This window comes from Centruroides vittatus, unplaced genomic scaffold (assembly GCF_030686945.1).
Source record: "Centruroides vittatus isolate TY-2023 unplaced genomic scaffold, ASM3068694v2 contig_651, whole genome shotgun sequence".
Lineage (NCBI taxonomy): Eukaryota > Metazoa > Arthropoda > Arachnida > Scorpiones > Buthidae > Centruroides > Centruroides vittatus.
In genome coordinates, this window is record NW_027122405.1 from 1,535,114 (window position 1) to 1,556,855 (window position 21,742).

At 32.1% G+C, this 21,742-nt stretch overlaps 1 protein-coding gene across 1 annotated transcript; it reads right to left on the reverse strand.

Moving 5' to 3' along the window:
• Positions 1-12,381: 12,381 nt before the first annotated feature.
• On the reverse strand, positions 12,382-21,486 carry LOC136979867 (putative fatty acid elongase 3). The gene is made up of 2 exons (XM_067275887.1): positions 21,451-21,486; positions 12,382-13,208 (listed from the first exon to the last, which is right to left on the reverse strand). Exon 2 carries the CDS (start codon positions 13,192-13,194, stop codon positions 12,382-12,384), a length of 813 nt encoding a protein of 270 aa, XP_067131988.1. The 5' UTR covers positions 13,195-13,208; positions 21,451-21,486.
• Between the last annotated feature and the right edge of the window lie 256 nt (positions 21,487-21,742).

Below are 21,742 nucleotides of genomic sequence, written 5' to 3' on the forward strand. Positions count from 1 at the left end.
AACACTGTGGTTTACCATTCTTGTTCAGAATAAATAAACAATCTATCTCCCAGCGATCTTGAAATTCTCGATTCTTGAGGTCTATTTTTCTTTTATTAGTAGCACTCATATTCAATAATTATTTTAATTAATAAATAAATATGAAATTAAGTTAATAATATTATAACACAGTCACCCCTCAACAAATTCTAGACAAGACTGCACTCGCACGATTGTATGAATCAACCAAATAGCGCAGGGTAGTGTGCGCATCACGTGCGCCAACCATAGATAAACAACAACCAATCACAAATATAATATGTGGCGCCAACGTTGAGCCAACCATCATCAGACGTTAAACGGATTGCTGCTGTATTCAGCCAGGTTAAGTGAAGTTACGCAAACTAAATAGTACCTACTTTAAATTCAAATTAGATTTAAATTTTCACATAGTAAAATAATTTTAATATTAATAATAATAATTTAGTAACATAAATTTATTCATAGTAAAATGTACTCGCGGGCCGTAATACGGCCCGCGGGCCGCCAGTTGGACAGCCCTGATTTATAGCATACTGTGGTGTGTTGTATCTGGTTGCAAGTTTGTGATACATGAATAATAAAATGTATCTAAATAATAGATAATAAAAGAAAACAGTGATATAAGATATTATATTTTCATTTATATAAAAAATACGTGCACAGAAGCTGTGACCATCATTTTCAAATATCAAGCAATACATGGAAGTCTTGTAATAAAATTATTATACAAATATATATATATATATATTATATTGTATATGATTGTTGATATCCACATCGACCCAATTTCTGGCAGTAGAGATACTTTGGTCCGAATCTACGCTCGATTCTGAGTCGCTGACATCGCTCAAATTATATTCCGATCCACTTTCAGAAAAACTATCATCATCATATTCTGAACTAGACATTCTGGCAATAAAAGATTGTATGTAAAATCCATTTTTTTATATTACGCGCGAGAAGAATATTCTCCAGATAAAATATACTTATAAACTTACTTGGAAAAGAGTAGAAAACACTTTTCACGATGCACAAAAGCAGAGATATTCTACTAACGGAAAACCTAAAAAGCGTAATATATATATATATATATGCATATAAAAGCATTACAAAGTATTGATATGAATTTTAGAATGTAGAAAATGTCGAATATTTCTACACAATAAACTCTAAACTTTTATTCTACTCTTGGGGCCTCCACTTCACCCTTCTTCTTTCTACCATGTTCTAAATTACTTTCCCTGTCCCTCTTCCCGCCTTTTTCTCCCTCGGTTTTATGATCCTTTGTCTATGTTTTTTATAACCCTTTACTGCCCAGTGCAATAAACCAACAGAACCGCAACTGAGCGAAGACCAGGAGGTCCGACATTAGTACAGCTTCTTAGGTTTTGCATTAGTAGAATATCCAGTGGCGTGCCGTGACATTTGATGACAGGGAAGCTGTGTTTCTGTAAGAAGCCGACTTCCAGGGGCAATCAGTTAATTGCGCGTCAGTGATGGTCTAGGGCAGTGGTTCTTAACCTTTTTATACTCGCCGCCCACCAAATATTTCATAATTTTTTGTGACCCCCATTTTTTAATAATTTATATTTGATAATTTATTTATAATAAATTGATTTTTTTATTATTGCTTTATTTTTTATATAATAAATGTAAATCATAACTTTATTATTTCATTATCTATTTAAATAACATTTAAACTTCACAATTAAACATGAAAACTCATTAATTTTTAACAGAAAATAAAATAAGAAACATGTCGATAAATCGATCCAATGTCGATGCTAAAACTAAACTAAAACTAAAACGCCCACTTGTGGTAAGGATTTTGCATAACTTTTGCAAAAATATTTAAATTTTCAAAGCCTACTATTTTTCCTAATTATTTTTAAAATTCCAAGCATTAATAGTTTCTTAAAATTGCTTTGGAATAAAAGAAGTAAATACTGCGGTGTAAGTAGCATATTTACATTTATTTCTTCTGTACTAACAAAGTTGTATGTAGGAAGAAATACAAAATAAATAAATAAAAACTAAATAGGAAAACTTTATCTTTCTTATTTCACTTTTCAATACGATATTCGGATTATACATCAATTTTCTTTTTATTATATTCTGAAGGAAATTTTGCATAATTTGGCGGCCCCTGGCAAACTTCTTATGGACCCCCAGGGGCCGCGGCCCCCTGTTAAGAATCACTGGTCTAGGGTCCATTCGTATTCATTTGTTCGATAAGCCAGTAAAAACTGTAGACTTCTCTAAATGTATTTTTAATATCACAATTACATTCTGAATCGCTAGCCACGATATAAGGGCTAAAATTAAAAATAAATTATAAAAACTTACTCGGTGAAATAAAATGTGCGATGGATATACATACCTGGTACAATGTATTGTTCGATTGTATTAATATACTTTTAAAGAAAATTATAATTAAAATATAGCTTTGTAAAGAAACGTACATAAAAATAACATAAAATAGTCTTTACTTTTTAAATCTTAAAACAATCCACTTAGTCAAATATCTTGATACGAGTAGCTAATGGATGGAACTAGTGACGGTCCAGGTAGGTGTGTAGTGAGTGTGTGCGTGCCAAATCCCGAGGGTGCCGATACCGGTCAATGTCAAATGCCTCTTTTGTCGCATCACTAGTATATCTCAAAGGACCACGGGCTGTTGTAAATTTTAAACGTTTCTCACCGTAGCTGTAAAAATCTAACTATGTTAAACTTAATAGTCATTCGTTTTCTAACTAATTTGTTTTAATACCAGGTGTACACGGAAATCAGTTTCCCACTGTACTGAGCGAGTGATTGGTTCTGTTAAGCTTTTGTTGAAGTAAAATTCTGGCTCTTTCAACAGGATTTTATTTATGTCCCCATTCCCTAATCTCTTAATTATTTAGTCACTTCTTAAGTAGAAATAAGTCGAAACCAGTTACTTTGTACCTGAATATCTGTAGTCTTGGGAAAACAGTGGAAAGACAAATTTTTATGACAACGGATATATAAATCGTAAATTTAAGGAAAATAAATTCTAGAGCTTTTTTTTGTACCATTGTATGTACTGTACGTCTCATTCATTAAATTTGGTTGTAAATGATGCTGCCAAAGTAACAGTTAATTTTTAACACTGTACTAGAATTGTACACGTTTTTCTGCATCCCCTTACAGATGGGACGTACTAAATCGTAATATCACCGGTTTAACATTGAAATCCGTAAGTAATATAAGATGGGAGAGCGGAATAAACGCAGAATAAATATATCAAATATTTTAATGGAGTTTTTTAAAATCCTGTCAACTATACAGAACTATCATAAAAACGTGCCAGTAAACTCCTATCGGTTGGGTTGTTATAAATCTAGTCTAGGGTGGGCAACCCTTTTTATAACATGGGCCAGAATAAATTTTACGTTTTTTTCCGCGCCGTAGTAGTTAATTGACGCCTTCTTGTGACTCGTAATTTTTTTAGTCTGCAAATATGAAATAAATAAATAAAAAGTTAATTACTACATTTATTTTTTTTTATCGTTTTCGAAAATTACAAAGAATTGGAAAAATAACTAATTAATAGTTATTTTTCCAATTTAATAATCTCTTAAAGATCTCGCGGGCCGGATAGAAACTTTTCGCCAGCCGTAGCTGGCCCGCGGGTTGCCCGCCGTTGATCTAGTCTGCTCATGATTCACATAATCGGGCGAGGGTGGCCGAATATCTAGACAGGCGGCTAACAGCCCACAACCGCTCCGGGATATAAAGTCGCGTACTCTTTACGCGTGTGTCGCTTCTACCAGCTAAACCGTGACGTTGGTGCTCTGTAAAGCGCATGCGCCAATGCCTATAATCTGGCTGCTTGGAAGTTGACAGGCAGGCGGCTAACAGCTCAGAACCGGTCCGGGATATAGAGTCGGACTCTTTACCAGCTGTCGCTTCTACCAGCTTCTACCAGCTAAACCGGGTGAGGTTGGTGCACTGTAAACCGCGTGTGCTAATGCCTATATAATCTGGCTGATTAGAAACTGACCCGGTTTCGACCATTCCTTCCGCCACCGAATTATTCGAATATACAATAGCAATCTTATCGTTTTTTTTCACATGTAGTATAGAAATTCGTAAAAGATACATAATGCAGTTATAATAAAATATTAATTTTAATTAATTCAAAGTACGTTAAAATATGAAAATTTATATTTTATAAAATACAAGGGAAGGTCATTGGAAGGTGGAATCGGCGCTTTCATCGCTTCCAATGACGGCACGCCACTGAGAATATCTCTGCTTTTGTGCATCGTGAAAAGTGTTTTCTACTCTTTTCCAAGTAAGTTTATAAGTATGTTTTATCCGGAGAATATTCTTCTCGCGCGTAATATTATATATATAAATATATATAACGGATTTTATATACAATCTTTTATTGCCAGAATGTCTAGTTCAGAATATGATGATGATAGTTTTTCTGAAAGTGGATCGGAGTATAATTTGAGCGACGTCAGCGACTCAGAATCGAGCGTAGATTCGGATCAAAGCATCTCTACTGCCAGAAATTGGGTCGATGTGGATATCAACAATCCTCCTCCGCCTCCTCCACGATTTCCTTTCAGATCTTTCTATAACTTACTCGAAATGATGCTTCAAGGGTCATTTTACTATCTTCGTTTGAAATCAAGAAAGAAGAAAGGCTACACTTTTTGATATCTGCTAATTTTCTTTTGAAATATTCAAGAGGTTTATCTTTGTGTGTCGGATGTTTTGTTTCAATATGTCTACGAAGAAGTGATGGTTTTAAACTGCTGTTGGCAAGAACTTCGTTACATATAACACAAAGCGGTTTAGGTTCCCACTCATTCCCAGTAAAATGAAAACAAAATTGTAGATAGTCGCTGTCATATTTTTCGCTTTTTCCCTCTTCTATCATCATTTCCTTTATTTTTTGTCTGGTGAAACGGTACCTCACTACAGCTTTTAGTACTACCATCTCGATTATCATGTCTCGTTTCTAAACGACCCGTTTTTAACCATCGATCCATAATAAAAATAAGCTGTAATAATAATTAAATTAATAATTATTAAATCATTTACACGAGAACTTGACAGTCACAGTATCACTATCACTCAAGCTTTACAAGTGCTAAGCCTATGTATGAACGTCGGTTAATTGGCAAGTGCCAAATCCGACAGAGGGCGCTCAAAATGGCTGCCGAAACAGGTAAGGAACCGACAGGAAACGTTGTCTTGTAGAAGGTGAAACCGTTTTGGATGCTGGACACATCGTATTTTGTGGATTAAACTCTAACAACACTAACCATAACTATTATGATAAATAAAATTATGTTTTTATATTGGAACATGGTGTATACTGCTTAAAATATTTAACACTTCTCACCTGTTAACGTGTAACAGGTGAGAAGTGTTTTAATTCTACAGACGATAGTCTTTTATTTTATTTTTAAATAATAATTTTTATGTAGTCATGACGTATGGTAATATTCAAATTCAAGTTTGAAAATTATTCTCTTGAAAATCTGAAGCCGTCCACATAAAAAGAAAAAAATGTCTAATTTTTTTTTTGTAAATGGACATGCCTGTCGAAAAATTGTTTTTGTACGCAGATCGGAAAGAAAATAGGTAAATTTTCTATCTTCATATACATATGTCAAGATAACTTTCCAGTCAAATTTTTTAAAATATTCTTAATTGAAAATACAAGTTAATTTACGGTTTTTTGTTTTCATTTTAGTATTATGCTCGGCTATCACATGTTTACGAAAACCAGACAGCCCCGCTTTGCACGTGCATTCTCTCCGTAATTGAGATGTATTAAAACGACAATATCTGAGATTGAAACACTAAAGCAACAACATGAACTTTCAGTGTTGTTAGAGTTTAATCCACAAAATACGATGTGTCCAGCATCCAAAACGGCTTCACTTTCTACAAGACAATGTTTCCTGTCGCCGATACAGTCTAGAATTTGACATAAATTCAATGATTTGTTCTCCATTTGGTCATCGCAACAGTCGTCACCGATGGAAACTGAATCGGCTCAGGCATTGAACAAACACATGGTCGGTTCCTTACCTGTTTCGGCAGCCATCTTGAGCGCCCTCTGTCGGATTTGGCGCTTGCCAACACTAATCTCCCAGTTTCCGGTTGTAAACAAGTATTGTTTACAACCGGAATCTAATCTAATTCTAAAATCTGTAGTAAACTGCCTTTGATAATTATTTCCAATTGTATTGTAAAAAAAAATATATTACATAGAAGGGAAAACTGCTGCAACGATTTTAAATATAAAGCAGAACATGATACTAATCACATTGGTAAAATGTTTTAAATATAAATAAATGTTTGTAATAAAAAGAGAATAGTATTTGATTCCTTGAATAAGAGGAATAAATTATAATGTATAAAATTGTTGATATAATTTGATATTGATGAAGTAATTTTCAAAAACAAATAATGAAAAAAGAAATGAAAATATTGAAATTTATTATAGATTTCTTAACAAACAGGCAGCGAACAATCTGTTTTACAGTTCTTTAATTTTTGTGTTTTTGTTTTGTTTTTTTTTTTTTTTTGCATTTGATTTTAATGGCGTTTTAAAAAATCCGCCATTACAATATTATTTTCGCGAACTTCCTCTGCAAACACTGCGAACCCCCAGGGGTTCGCGAACCACCGGTTGGGAATCACTAGTTTAGATCAACAACTCCATGATTATCCAGTGGCTAGGAAAAGAGGAAAGAAATATTATAAGAAAATATTTTTTCATTTATTTGATAATTGCATTTATAATTCTTTTGTCCTCTATAAAAAAAATAGCGGAGAGAAAAATCATTTAACATTCAGAGCACAACTTATTGAACAGCTCATCAAGGAATTTCACACCGTAACTAAGGTATATAGAGGTCGGCCGAGGACACCAGGTCCATGTCCACTAAGACTGACAGAAAGGCATTTCCCAGCCTTCATTCCGCCGACAGAAAAAAAAAGCAGCTCCCACAAGATGTTGCGCAGTCTGTTGTAACAAGCGTGATGCCAAAATGAAAAAAATTAGAAAAGAAACACGATATTGGTGCAGAAACTGCGAAGTTGCACTATGTCCTGCACCATGTTTTGAAATATATCACACGACTGAAAATGTATAATGTGTAAGAAAAAATTTATGTAAATACTGTATTTTGTAATGCTTAATATATATATATTGGTATAATCACTTTATTACGCGACTTCCGTGTAATGCTATATATTTGCAATTGATGTTTCTGTATACCTACTTTTATATGCATCCAACTTTGTATATATCAATAAATAATTGACATTTTTTAGGTTATAAAATTCATATAAATAGTTTGTAACCTTTCAATTTACAGTACACTAAACATTTTCCATTTAGCAAAGTCTAATGACTTTATAGCGGTCTAAGCCAGCAGGATACTTGCAAACCAGATGTTAATAAATTCTATATAAATGACTTTATATGTATGATAATATTATAGAATTATGAATAACATATCAGCGTTTATGATTCTTGAATAAAATATTATGTATGTTTACAAAAATTTATACAATTCCAGTTTTTAAAATAATCAAAAAAAACCTTTTTCTATAAACATCCAATTATTCTGTTATATACGTTACATAGATAGGTCTAAATTCTCACAAATAAAAAAAAAATGTAGCTTTCTAATCCGATGTAGAGAGATAATACGGCGTATAGTTTATAACACCGATGGGCGTGGAAGGGGGGTGGTGGTTTTTGTAAATCTAGGTCAATACACTTTTTAGTATCGATGATGTATATTTCATTCTATGTATATGTTATTTACGCTATTATAATAACAATAGACTATAATAATCGAATATTACCCTATTATATGAATGATTATATACCTATTTTTTTACGTATTTACGGAAGTACTGTAAAACCCGGAAGTAATGACTTTCCCGATATATTCTTTGAGTAGAAGCTTTTGATATAACATCTTCTAGTCTAAGTAACTTCAAATAACATAAAACCTAGTGAAATTACAGCTAGAAGCGATGAAAATAACTTTTTCTGAAGTTTGTTTACATTCTGACTCTGATCAAGTGACTTTGAAAGCCATTGGTTCTTTGCAAGAAAACCCTAAACGAATAGTTCTACAAAGACGCACATTGGTTGATATCCGATCAGTCATAATAAAAATGACAAATTAGAGCGTAAAAGACGTAAAAATAAGAACTTGAAAGCCAATTGACATCAAGAAAATTTTTCTTAGACTTACTATAGTAATATAGAGTTTCCCAGAAATATTTATTGCTAAACAGTTTTGAAAACATTTTTACTTGTCTAAATACTGTCAAAACTTTTCTTTAGCAAATCGTAGATCAAAAAACAAACAAAACATGCCATTTTATAGCGACTGTTTACATATTTACACAATGTAGCCAAGAGCGTCGCCAAGGGGAGGGGCAGAGGGGCAGTTGCCCTCCCCTAGAAATTCGAAAAAGTTATTTAAATGCTAAGTTTTAATTAAAATAATCTTCTTAGGCTTCTTGTAAGTTAAAGAAAATCTTTTATTTGAGATATTTCTTTTCCGGTACATAGTAAATGATTAAAACTTTATGAATCGTTTCTATTTTACCTACATACAATTCATATCCTCTATCAATTACATCATCTTGCCCCCCTCTTACCCATTGGCTGGCGTCGTATTTACAGAATGTAGCTCGATAAGTGTGGCATTTAGCAACAATTTTAGTTTCAGTGTTTTCAAAGGTTGATGATTCGTCAAACTAATATCTCAACTGATACAGAAATAAACCAATTACAGTTTTAAAAAGTTCAGTATTGATTTTATCAGCCAATAACCTGTATTCTTATCGCTAATTGCTTTACAATAGTAGGGGGCGGTCTTTCCCGAAGTATTTATGCCTAGGGGTGGTGACAAAACATTTATTGGTTAAGACAAATACAAAAAAGCAAATCAAAGTTTAGATCGTTTCCTTCATTATATATTTTGTCGTGTTTAATTTTTTAAAATTATTTTTTATCGCTAACTACACCTTACCTACGAATGGCAGCTTTTCGGTATAACACGTAATACAAAAAAGCCGAATAGCAGGGGGGCCCCTGTAAAGTTGGCTATCCAAAGGAAAAGATGCCATTTAGAAACCAAGTTCGATGAATTGAAAAAAATTAAAAAACACTTTTTTTAAATAAAATAGATGTTTACTTTTAAGTAATAATAATAATTTTTTTCATCTGAAGTCAGTTTTTTTAATAATTCGTACGTTAAGAGGTTAAATTGCAGTAAGCTCAGCAAGAGTTCTGGTGTTTAATTTAGTTGTAAGTAAACCGCTGAGGAAGTGAGGGTAGTTTCAATGGCGGCATTGGCCAACGAGTATAATTTATACAGAAAGAGTGTTTGAAACTAGTTAGGAATAACTGCAAGTTGAAGTTCCTTAAGAAATGTGTTGACGAAAAGGTAATTCCGATGTCCATACACAGGATTAGCATACCAGCGGAGTGTGGTGCGTTAAACAAAAAGTTCCAAAAGGCATGTTTACGTAGATCAATTAGGCTGATAAAAAACAAAAAATATGGAATCTTAAAGGAGTGCATTGAATTGGAAAACACAGTCTACCAGAGAAATCCGTAATGGTTAAAACAAATCAACAGTAGGGCAGTGAGGCTAACGGAACGAGTAAAGAATACCCTGGAAAGGAAATATTGCAAAAAGATACGATGGATTTTAAAGAAACAAGCTCCCAAGGAACAAAAAAGTAATATAACACCATACATCCCTTGGGGCCAGATTGAGGTACCGAAAATTGTATGATTCAATATGTCCAGTAATAATTCTAGCTGTAGCGACACCATCTCCAAATAAAGAATATTTCGATATTTCTTTAAGGACTTCTATAACTTCGTTAATTTGATATTTCAAATGACTTACGGCTGTTGTATAGATTACTCCCATGGAAGTTCGGGACTTTGAGTATGTATCTGAACTCAGGGGGCCGGAACGAGTTCAACGACACCCTACTTTTGGACCGGAGACGAAAAATAAGAAAGTTATCATATTTACGATTTCTTGCCTTTAAAATGCATTTTACGAGGGTACCATTGAACTCAACTCGGCCCCCTGAGCTCAGATATATACTCAAAGTCCCGAAATTCCATGGGGAGTAATCTATACAACTTCCATCTACTGAACGTGATTTAGAGCACCATATCGTGCCGCTATGTCCTTTAAGTGTTGTCTTTAGTAATGTTGTAATTTTTTCCTATCTTCGGGTAAAAGAAGCAAAAAATTAAACAATTTCTAGATTATTCCAAAAAATGAAACCATCTCCACGGTAATGCTTGCTGCGTGCCCTCCAATTAAATTAAGCGAATGCACGGCACAAGGAACAAATTTGGCAAGATTGTTTAATCGTGCTGTATGCGCTAGCATGCCATTATATCAATGTATTCCGGCCATGTTTGCTCCGTTATCGTACCCTTGTCCTCTTATGTTTTTAATCATTATTATACCATCATTTTTTAACTTATCCAAAACTTTAATTGCAAGTCCTTGTCCTGTTTTACATTTTGATAGTACAAAATCAACAAATCTCTCTTCGATAGTTACCATTTCATTTTCAATTTTGACGTATCTGATAATCTGGCATACTTGTTCATAAATTATGAGATATATCAGGAGTACTATCAATTATTATGCTAAAATATTTTGCTGTCTTTATATTATATATAATTTTGTTTCGAACTTTAGATGCTAGTAAAGAAATAAATTCGTTTTGGATTTTTGGACTTAAATATGATACTTGGCCTTTTGTTCTTTCGTTAATAGTGCAATGCACATACAATGTAAACACCGAAACTATCGTAACAATATAAATAAATACGTGCGGTCGTATTTACTGCAAAGAGGTTTTCGGAAATAAACTATTGTTGATAAAATATCATATCCATATTTATATATTTCAATTTGTTATAATTGTTAACAAATTGAAATATATAAATGTTTCTTTTTTCCTCTTTCCTTTTATTAACAATAAAATTGTTAATAGAAGAGAAAAGAGGAAAAGAGGAAGACCAAGGATGCGTTGGAAAGATAAGGAGGAAGAAGACTTGAACCAGAGGGGACTTAATAGAGCAGAAGCCCTTCGTAGAGGAAAAATGGAAGAAACGCATTAGAGAAGGAAACGCCGACCCCATATAAACATGGAAAAAAGCGAGGATAAAGAAAGAAAGAATTTATATATTTCAATAACAATAAAAATGGCGGTTTATTTTTGAAATATATGTTCGTAGAAATTACAGATCATAAATACCATATAAATTTAAATATAAAAGTTTTTTGTGTTATAAATTCGAATATATATTATTCCGAAACCTCGTTGGCGCCTTTATTAAATCGGCGCCTATGACGGGGGCCACACTGGCCATACCCTAGTTACGGCTCTGGGGATATCATAGCAATATTAAACGGATTCTCAATGGATCCGTTTAATATTGCTATGATATCCCATATGACACATTATAATCCCGTACCCTATAAAATGTAAACTATAATCAAAAATTGTCTGATAGTATTCCAACATGCTAGTATTTTGCAAATCGAAATCGGAATTTGGACGCATGGTTGCCCAAAGACCGTGGTGGAAATATTACACTAGATCCTATATGCATCTGAATCTTTGTAAATGATTTCATACAATAACGGCCCACCAGTGGCCAAGCGATCTTCGTACCCTGAAAATGGGGGTTCGGTCGTGAGTTTTCGCCTCACTCGGACAGGCTGGCCACGTGGAATTTTCCGGGTTTTCTCCACATTTGTAACGCCTAAATAGGGGCCAGTTTTCCTTAAAAGACCACCCAGAAGGTCGCCCAAGTGTTTCGTTGCCATAACTTAACAAAACAAACAAACAATAACGTGTTCATTAACGTACACTGCTTCATCATAAAACCGGTTAAAAAGCATGCTGTAATGGAAACATGCAGTGGCCTGCACGAAATGTACAGTACAGTATGTCTGCAACCTTTAAACCGCAATAAGTATCGTAATATGACTCATCGAATTTTGCGTTAATACGAAAACATCCAGCCCTGCAAGTCCGGATTAACGAACATCTAATGTGAAATGAGGTCAGCTACATTAAAATGTATTCATTATGTGTGTTATTGATTCGTAAAATTTTAAACTAGATCAAATAAATTTAATAAATCTTTTGCAAGTATTGTTATAATTAAAATGTTTATTATCTCGTTTAAAGATTACACAACTTTGCTGTATCCGTCACAAACAAGAAATTATTTTTCTAAATTGTTAACAATGTTAAAAAGTTAATAATAGATTTCACATTTATTTAATCTTTCTTTTTATGCGAAAATACAGGTCTGATATAAGAATCATAAAACAAATAACTAAACAAAATCAGATAAGAAAAATACATAACAAATATGTACTCTAAAGCATCTTTTGGCGTATCACATTCGTAGCCATTGATCAAAAGCCAATAAACCCAAAATGACAATAGAACTCCAAATAACATTTGCAGCGTTTGTATCGCGGTGATAAACATGGCTATGAAAATGGGAATTTTGATATCCATTGATTTAAGAGCGAAATAACTATACATAAAAGAATGCACGACTACATTGGTATAACATAATAAACTTCCAAAAGATGCTTCTCTATGTGCACCATACCACATCCCTACAAAAGTAGCCACGTGATGATACCAATGCAAAAACATCAATTTCCGTTTTCTTAATATGATTAAAATAGTATCTCCCAATTCCCAAATTTTCGAAAATAAAAAAGTCGTCCCCCAAAATATAAGTTGTGGTAAGTTTTCCGCTAGCGATTTATCGCATATTATATAATAAAAAGGAAAACGTGTAAATCCGAAGTACATTATAGGCATTCCACGTAAGGCTGAAAAGATACTATAGATGGCTAAAATCCCATTCCAAAACACACTTGCTCGTTTGAGATCGTAAGCGGGACGTGTCTTCATATATTCTCGAAGTAAAAATATAACGATCAGATATACAATGGATATGTATATAGAATAATGCCATCGTTTTCGTAAGAAGCTCCTCATTGCGTCAACTTCTATAAGAGTTTCGAATTCGTACGGAAATGGCAAAGGCTCCGATATATTGTAAGATTTCATTTTTGGTTAAAATTCTGAAAATAATTTCATTTAAATTCAAACATTTGTAAAATTATTCTCTCGGATCCGAATATTCTTATCTATGTAAAAAATAATATTTAAAATTTAAATTTAAACTTCATATACTTATTGAATATTTATTCAAAAAAGTTTTTAAAAGTATACTTATGACTAGAATCCGGACAATAATTGCTAATATAATTTTTTTGTTTATACAGTAGGATTCCGCCATACGGAGACTCGCCACACAGGTTTCAGATTTACACTATTGGCTATTTCGGAAAAAAGAGAATTCTTAATTGCGTACTAAATCTGCGCTATTATTGACAAAGAATTAAATAATTATAAGCGATGTTTAAAATATCTTTAGTAAAATAGGTATATACATATACATACAAGATGATGCTTCCGAAATGTTTGGCAAAATTTTACAGGCTTATAGGAAGAAAACCTGAATAAAAAATTGATGGCATTTTTCTTAATTAATCCTAAGCTTAATTAGCGAGTTATTAAATGTCAAAATAAAGTAACATCAGGTCTATTTAACATATCAGTTTTATCTGTGCTTTCTCGAGAAAACGAGGATTAACACTCTTTCACATAGACCATTGATAAAACTGTACTCTTGGAGGAAAATCGCGTGTGATTTTTCTCCAAGCACATGATTTTCTTCCTCGAAAATCGAAGAAGAAAATCATGTGCTTTTACCCGCTATAAATTTTATGAATACAATTGGTATTCCTGAAGAATATGCCGTACATTTGAATGGTGCTATATCATTACGCTATATAACACCAATCAATTATGCTTTCTTCAGAATATAGTTTCTTCCCTCCTAAAGTAATCATTCCTAATTTAGTCATATTGGTAAAATCAAATAAAAACACTATATCGTTACCACTAACAGGATGAACAACGGGTTCACTAGTAACTGACATACCTGTGAAACGTGATGCCGGGTAATTTTTTAGATGGTCTATTAGTACAACCATATGCTGAGCAAGTAACCATATCAAAAATTCCCGCCTACAGTAGATGAAAATGTAAAATTAGTAGTGTATTCGCCTCAATTCAATCACGCTACCGCGATTGTTTTTGGATGTCACAATATGGCACGAGTGTCCGCTAAGGACTGCATTTTGAACGCAGAAGAGCAAAATTCAGCCCCTATGATTTATTAAAAACTATTATAATAGTACCTCTCACCAAAAATATCCAGCAACGAGTTGCTTAATTTCCCGGCAACATTTAAGCCTACGTGTGTGGGACCCTCTGTTATAATAGGGATGAGTTTCATAAATAAAATTGTAAATTTTAATACAAGGAAAATCGTCATTAAGTTCAACACTACTCGAGTTATGACACACGACCTCGTAGTCTCCCTACTCTCTCGACCTTTAATCACTCAAATTTAATAGCATCAATCCGCCTAATACACACCCCCCCGTGCAAAATTTTAGAAATTTTCGACAAAAAGCACAGGAGTTATTAAGCTTCGAAGAGTGTAAATAAAATCGTGCCCCACACATACAAACATCCGTACAAAAAAAAAAAACTCCCAAATTTTTTCGCATTTCTCAAAGTTTCAAGATTCGGAGTCCAAAAATGTAAAAATCTTGAGAGGTCATTTTTTGACCGATCGCCGTACTTTCCTTCAATTATATGTAACAGAGCCGGCAAGTAAAAATAAGTGAAATAGAGATAAATTTTATGCCACGATCATCTAATAAACACATAATTGGAGCAGTTATTACAAGTCATTTGCTAATATCCCCTAATAATTGAGCCTTCTTGAACAAAAGTTGCGTCATATATACCGAAAAATATGGTAACGAAATAAAAATTCGTATCATTGTTCCTCTCTAAACTCCTATTACCAATCTAGATTTAGTCACTTTAGGCATTTGGTTTATTTCCTTCTCCAATTATCAAACACAGTTTTAATATTTTCAGTAGTTTCAGAATAGATTTTTACATAGGCATTGACCTCTCACTTTCTATTCCTATTTTCTAATCACCCCTTCGCCTTCTTTAATCTTTTTCCACTTTCTTTTCGACGAAATTAATTGAGTCAATGTCCGATAAAAAGAAAAGAAAAAAGTGGAAATTAATCGTGTAGCATTAAAAAATACTGTAGTTCAGAAAATTTAGTTTATTATGCTAGACTATTTTGTATTCAAATTTGGATAATTTTTATAAAAAAATCATCTTTTCGTATTTATATCGAAAAAAAATTTAAGCTGTTTTTGCTCTGTAATATATAGAACCTGCCGCATTGGAATATTTCTTTAACGTTTAATTTTATGGATTTTACATTTTATAATGAAAGAATAAGTCGAGTTAAAACGTGTTTAAAGTAACTAAAAGTTTTATTTTTATAGTTTTTTTAATTTCAACAAAAAATAAAGTTAATTTATTTTATTGTTTTTTCCTACTTTTTCAATTAAAAAATTAAAAAGCTTGTTTCAGTGCAAATGGTAAATTCGTGAAATAAATTACATATTTAAAGAATTTATTTTTCTTTGTAAAAGGGCTATTCCTTTTTACAGAGAAAAATAAACTCATTAAGTATGTAATAAATTTTTAATTTTTTTATTGAAAAGTAGGAGCAAACAATAAAATAAATTAACTTTGTTTTTTTGTTAACAGTAACTTATTTGTTAATACTTGTTCACAAGTATTAACAAATAATTTGAATCACTTAATTGAAAAACTTGTTCACAAAACTATTTCCCTTCGCTGTCTACATAAGCGTAGGAAAATTGCTCGGGTTCACTACGAAATAGAGCATCTAGTATATAAAAATATACTAGAAAATCATATCTTTAATCACTGCTATAATCTATTTAAAGCTCCTGAAATTTTTGCATGAAATTTGACATTATATAAAAACAAGCACCACACGGCATTATGACATAATATTTAGATTTTCGAAATTTTTCTTGGGTTGCGTAGAACCTGCTTGATCGTACCGCTTACTGTTGCAGTGACCACATTGCCTACTACGGCGGCCGAGCGATACACATTCATGATCCAGCACATAGACTTAATTCTTGTTATGGGAAATACTAGAATTATAGTTACGTAAATAATTGAATAAAATAAAATTCTGTACGAATGCAGATTTTTGACAAAAAGTAATTAATAAACATTTATTGCGAGTCTATCATGTCTGAAATAATATTTTATAATTTATGCTAATATTATTACTATTGTAACTTACTGTTTAAAACTAGCGTAAAAAGAAGCTTTCGTTAATACAAGGATATAAAGATATAAAGTTTTATATTCAAGAACATATCTAAAATTAAATTATTGTAAAGACATTGTAGAAATAAAGCATTTTTGGGGATTTTCTTCTACAATATTCATTATAAACTCTTGCAAAGTGAATGACATAGTCTACTAATTAGTAAAACTACTACTCTTCTTTTACTAGTATCTATCAAGTGCATTCGTTAGCGTTATTGTTCCAGCTTTTTGTCTTGTAGTAGGATCCTCACAAATTCTATGATAATAAGGCGGAGGGCATTAATTGCGATGATATCGAGATGGTGGTAGGGTGTCGGGAGGGTGTTCATGAATGCTGACACAGGAAAGGGATGCCATCCGAGTGTTTATTTTGGAATATTGTGTTGTTAATTCACATTTATTGAATATAGAATTGCACAAATATGAGGGAGAGGCAATAGTAATGAGGAATTGTATACAGAAATGGGTGAGAATAAAAAATGATGTAAAATCTATCGTTTCGATATATGCACGCCACCTAATAATTTGCTGGTTCGTACAGTTGTTGCTCTTCTATCAATGGTATTATTGAAGGCGTCTCCGTTTTTCGAAGACGCCGATAAACAGCAGCAAAAGTATTCTTGTCTAGATTAATTAATTAAATTAAATTAAAAGGAATTAATTAAAAATGAGCCGTTTAATTTAAAACTTCTGAATAGTAAACGAATTTAATTACTAATGCATTTCATAGACGTAAAAACAGAACTGACGTTATTACACTTTGACATATAATATCTCTGTAATTAAGCCCTGGATCAGAAAACTATTTTCATTATTTAGGTTTTCTTCCTCTAGTCTGCGAAATTTAGCCAAACGTTTCTAAAACACTATATGCTCAATTGAATAATCTACTGCTTTTAGCCTTTAGTTTTCTTTTATTTCAATTAGAACATAGCCCTCATATAGGCCTATATATATATATAAATGAGGGCTTATCACACCGGTTAACAGTGTTAGATTACAAAATCTTTAGTGATTATTTTTTACAATAAAGGGTACGGCTCTATGACAATATTATACTGAACACTTAAAATGTATTTCAGACTCAATACGTCCCTCTTTAGTTAGTGTTCATAAAATTATACGAATCACAAACACAAATTTATACAAAATATAAATTGTAATATTATATAAATTATAAAATTATACATTAAAGAGCCGTGTTAAAAGCGACATGTTCATAATTTTCATACGTGATGTCTAACAATTGTAACATTTTCAAGAACATCACTTTATCAGCTTTTCTTTGCTTTGCCACCCGGAACAATAAATAACAATTTACAAATAATTATTTCTATAATTAACGTTATAAATGCAAAGTGATGGATATGTACAGTATTTACAAAGACACTTTATTTTAAACTGGCTGCTGCGCACAACCAGAGCTTAAACCACCATCGGTACTTTGTATATATACGAGGTATATATATAGGGGGTGTGTATATATATATATATATATACCCCCTCACGTGTTACTCATTGTTACGTCATTAATTGTGTGATTAATTTTTCATTTAATTCTGATTTTATCAATGCAAGGTCTATATAAGAAGGTCAGGACACGCGTACTGGAGCCGCCATTTTGGGACATTTTGAATCTCATATTTAAAACAAACTTGTACAAGTAGTCAGTTTTATACGACATTAATTAAACTAATTTATGCAATTTTAGTTAAATTAATGTCGTATAAAATTGACTGCTCGTACAAATTTGTTTTAAACATGCGACTCAAAAAGTCCCAAAATGGCGGCTCCAGTACGCGTGTCCTGACCTTCTTATATAGACCTTGTATCAATGAAGTCGTACCAACCTGTATCTAATTTTGTTCCTAAATTGTCATTGATTCTTTTTTCTGTTTTAATATTTCTGAATGTTTATAGTATTTCTCTTTTTAAGTATTAATTTCGTATTTTATTGCTTTTATTGAATCTTTTACTATGTCACAACCCTATGTCACAATAATTACAATGTTTAGCTACAGCTGAATTATGCGTATCATATTTAATTGCGTTTCCATGTTTCTTTATTCGTACTTTTAAACTTCTCTTTGTTTCTCTTACATATACCATTCTTTCGTTACAACTGCAGTTAGGCTAAATTTATAGACAATACTTTTTCTAAATCATTTGTATTTTTTACTACTTTATTTTGGACAATATGCTTTTGTATTTTGTTATTCTTGTCAGGTACTATTACTATGTTAGACTTTCTTAATTCATTTTTTAATTTTTCAAACATGTTTTTGACATATGTTAGTTTAAAATATTTTACAGAGCTTTGATTATGACATCTTTAGCATTACCACTTTCCATTACTCTGTTGCCCGTGCCTAGAAGCACAAGAGTTTGAAGGCTCGAAAATTCAAAATAGTAATCAATAAAAAACTATGCAATTATTTATTGTGACATCGTCACAATGCTGGACTGCATTATCATATTTTTAATTTATTTAATTTAAAAGATATGTTCGCTATCATAAATTAGTAGCGGCTTGCTCCTATACATCATACTTTTCCTTTAACAACAGTATGTCGGTCATCCACCTTTCAGGGAAAAAGTTTTTGTTTGAGCTTAAATAACGTCAATTTCAGTTCCTACCAGAGGATTCATATATAGTTAATAGTAGCCTCCTGTTTCCACGCTTTCCATATATGGCCTTGGATTTCATCTAACTGAGACCGTTCTCGAGATTAAATCACATTCTTATCCTGTAATTTTTTATTTCTATAATTTACAACTTAATAACGTCATTACAGTTTAATATATCAATAGTTGAGGTGGAGCGTTAGCGAAGTCTCTTCTATTTCGCTTACAGAATTGCGTTCGATCTCAAAATTTGATCGATCAATGATTTTGATTAAACTTTGCCATTTTCCATTAATTGCAATAAAGAGTCTAAAAATGTAATAAGGGTCCATTTAAAGGGAAGAAATAGGAGTTTATGGCTTCGTTTTCGACACACAGTAGAGTCACAGTTAGGGATTGCAATTGATGGATCCCTCATCCAGCAATCCAGCGCATTCAGCCTGCTGGATCCGCAAATACTCAATTAACTTTCTAAATAATGGCACAAAAGTCTATGTTGTCGGCGTTGCCGCTTTGCTAACTACTAGACTGCTACTAATCAATATAAATTAATTAGTAGAATTACCTTTGCTATTATTTAACTTAAAGATTACATTATAATTATAATCTAACTAAACATTTAAAGTTAATTATCTCTATCTCAAGTGTTAAACCGAACCAAAGTTAAGTTTACTACCTAAATGAGTAAAAAGTTTTACTGAATTATAGTGACCAGTCTAAATAATAAAAGCTTCTTAAGTATTAAAAAAATGTTTTATTTCTTTAAAAAAACAACATAAATTGCTAGATAGATAGATAGACAGATAACACTTCATTGCACCAAAAATACATCCGTGCTGGATCCGCGCTGAATCCAGCTGGAATGATTTTGGTCCAGCAAAAATCTAGCTGGATTGAAAACACTGCTGGATTGCAATCCCTAGTCACAGTGACAATGTTCGTACTCCTTAACACAACTGAGCGCGCTTAACAGAATTTTGGAATTAAAAATAAAAACAGCATTGCGTGCACCTCACGGGAAATAGCTGCGAAAAACGATCTAACTGGTAAGACTACAAGAACAAAGCAATTGTGGCGGTTGTTTTGTTCTTGAATCGCCTCTCCACGTCGACAAGTGCAAAGTTCGCTTGTCCGCGACCGTCAGGTGCAAGGTTCGCTTCTTTCTTTCCGGCTCTACCCCAATTCTTAAGCGATACAACAAAGAAGCGCGATGTCTTAGTTAATTTTATTCGCTTTACTTCATTCATAAACTGATTATCGTACGCAGAAATTACCTTTAACATTTTCAATTTCTAAATAATAACTTTACAAACATTTAGTTTAAATTAAAAAAGAAGAATAATTTCACCTAAAGTTAAATACTGTAATTTTAAAGATATTTAAAAGGAATGTCCAATTTTATAATTAACTATATATATGTTACTGGCCAAACTAGTTTGTCCTAGGCCGAACTGATTTGAAATTATTATTCCAGTATATTAATGGTTAAAATAAAATTAAAGGCAATCAATTAGATGAACAACATTTATTCAAACATAGTCTACGTAATTATAAAAAACGGGGTTAATGTTACCGTAGGTATGGAAGGTGGCGGCTCGTCTCCGTTTCCAGCAATCAGAAGACAGGGAACAGTGGGGACGCCCGTTCTAACCTAACCTATTCTAATAATTATGGTAATTTATTAGAATAAGTTAGGTTAGGTTAGAACGTGCGTCCCTACTGTTTCCTGTCTTCTGATGGCTGGACACGGAGAAGAGTTGCCATCTTAGTTATCTAGGGTAACATTAACCAAAAACTGTATTGATTAGAAGTGACACAACACTTGTACAAAAGTATAAAATAAAAATAAGCTAACCAGTACTTATCTGTTTGTATTTTTTTTTTTTTTTATTAAGCCATGCACTCTTAAAGGTAATTAACTTTCGAAAATATTTTCAAAAATTCAAACGAAACAATAAAAATAACTTTTAGGGTCAAACTAAAATTTAAAAAAAAGAACTTATTTGTGCTTCTTAGCGTAACATATAAAATATTTTATCTTTTATTTATTTTTACAGGGTGTACTGTGGTGGCATTTCGAATTATACAAAATAATTTTTTTTTTTTTTTTACATTGGCACCTATTCATAGTACATAAATCAGTTCGGCTTAGGACACATTAGTTTTGCCTAGGACAAACTAGTTTGGCTTGAAATCGGGTTTGGCTGGTAACATATATAATATATTTTTAAAAATTTTTTATGTTAAATTATTTTATCATTAACCTTAATTTATTTATGAAAAGTTACTGTAAATTATTTTTATTAACGAAGACATTTTCTATGGTAATTTTTTAAATATTTAAATAAATATTTTATTAAAAAAATTTCTTTCACTTACCTCAAATCGCAATAGAACAGACTATACAGAAGGACTGTACGTTGATAATTCTAATGCTAGAATTATATTAGGAAATTCACTTTATTCTTTCCATTAATAATGTCTAATTACATACTTGTTATTATTGGAAATGTCTTTTATACATTTTAATAAGTGGCAATTATTAATCAATCAATAATAGACATCATTTATCAACAATCTCTTACGAAAATAATACTTATGAATTAATTTTCAATTATATCTCGCAAGGATAATACACCGAAAAAATAAGGAAAAAAATTTTCAGTATAAA

Coding starts and splice junctions, on each gene's coding strand:
- LOC136979867 (XM_067275887.1), bottom strand. CDS start 13,194: ATGAAATCTTACAATATATCGGAGCCTTTGCCATTTCCGTACGAATTC.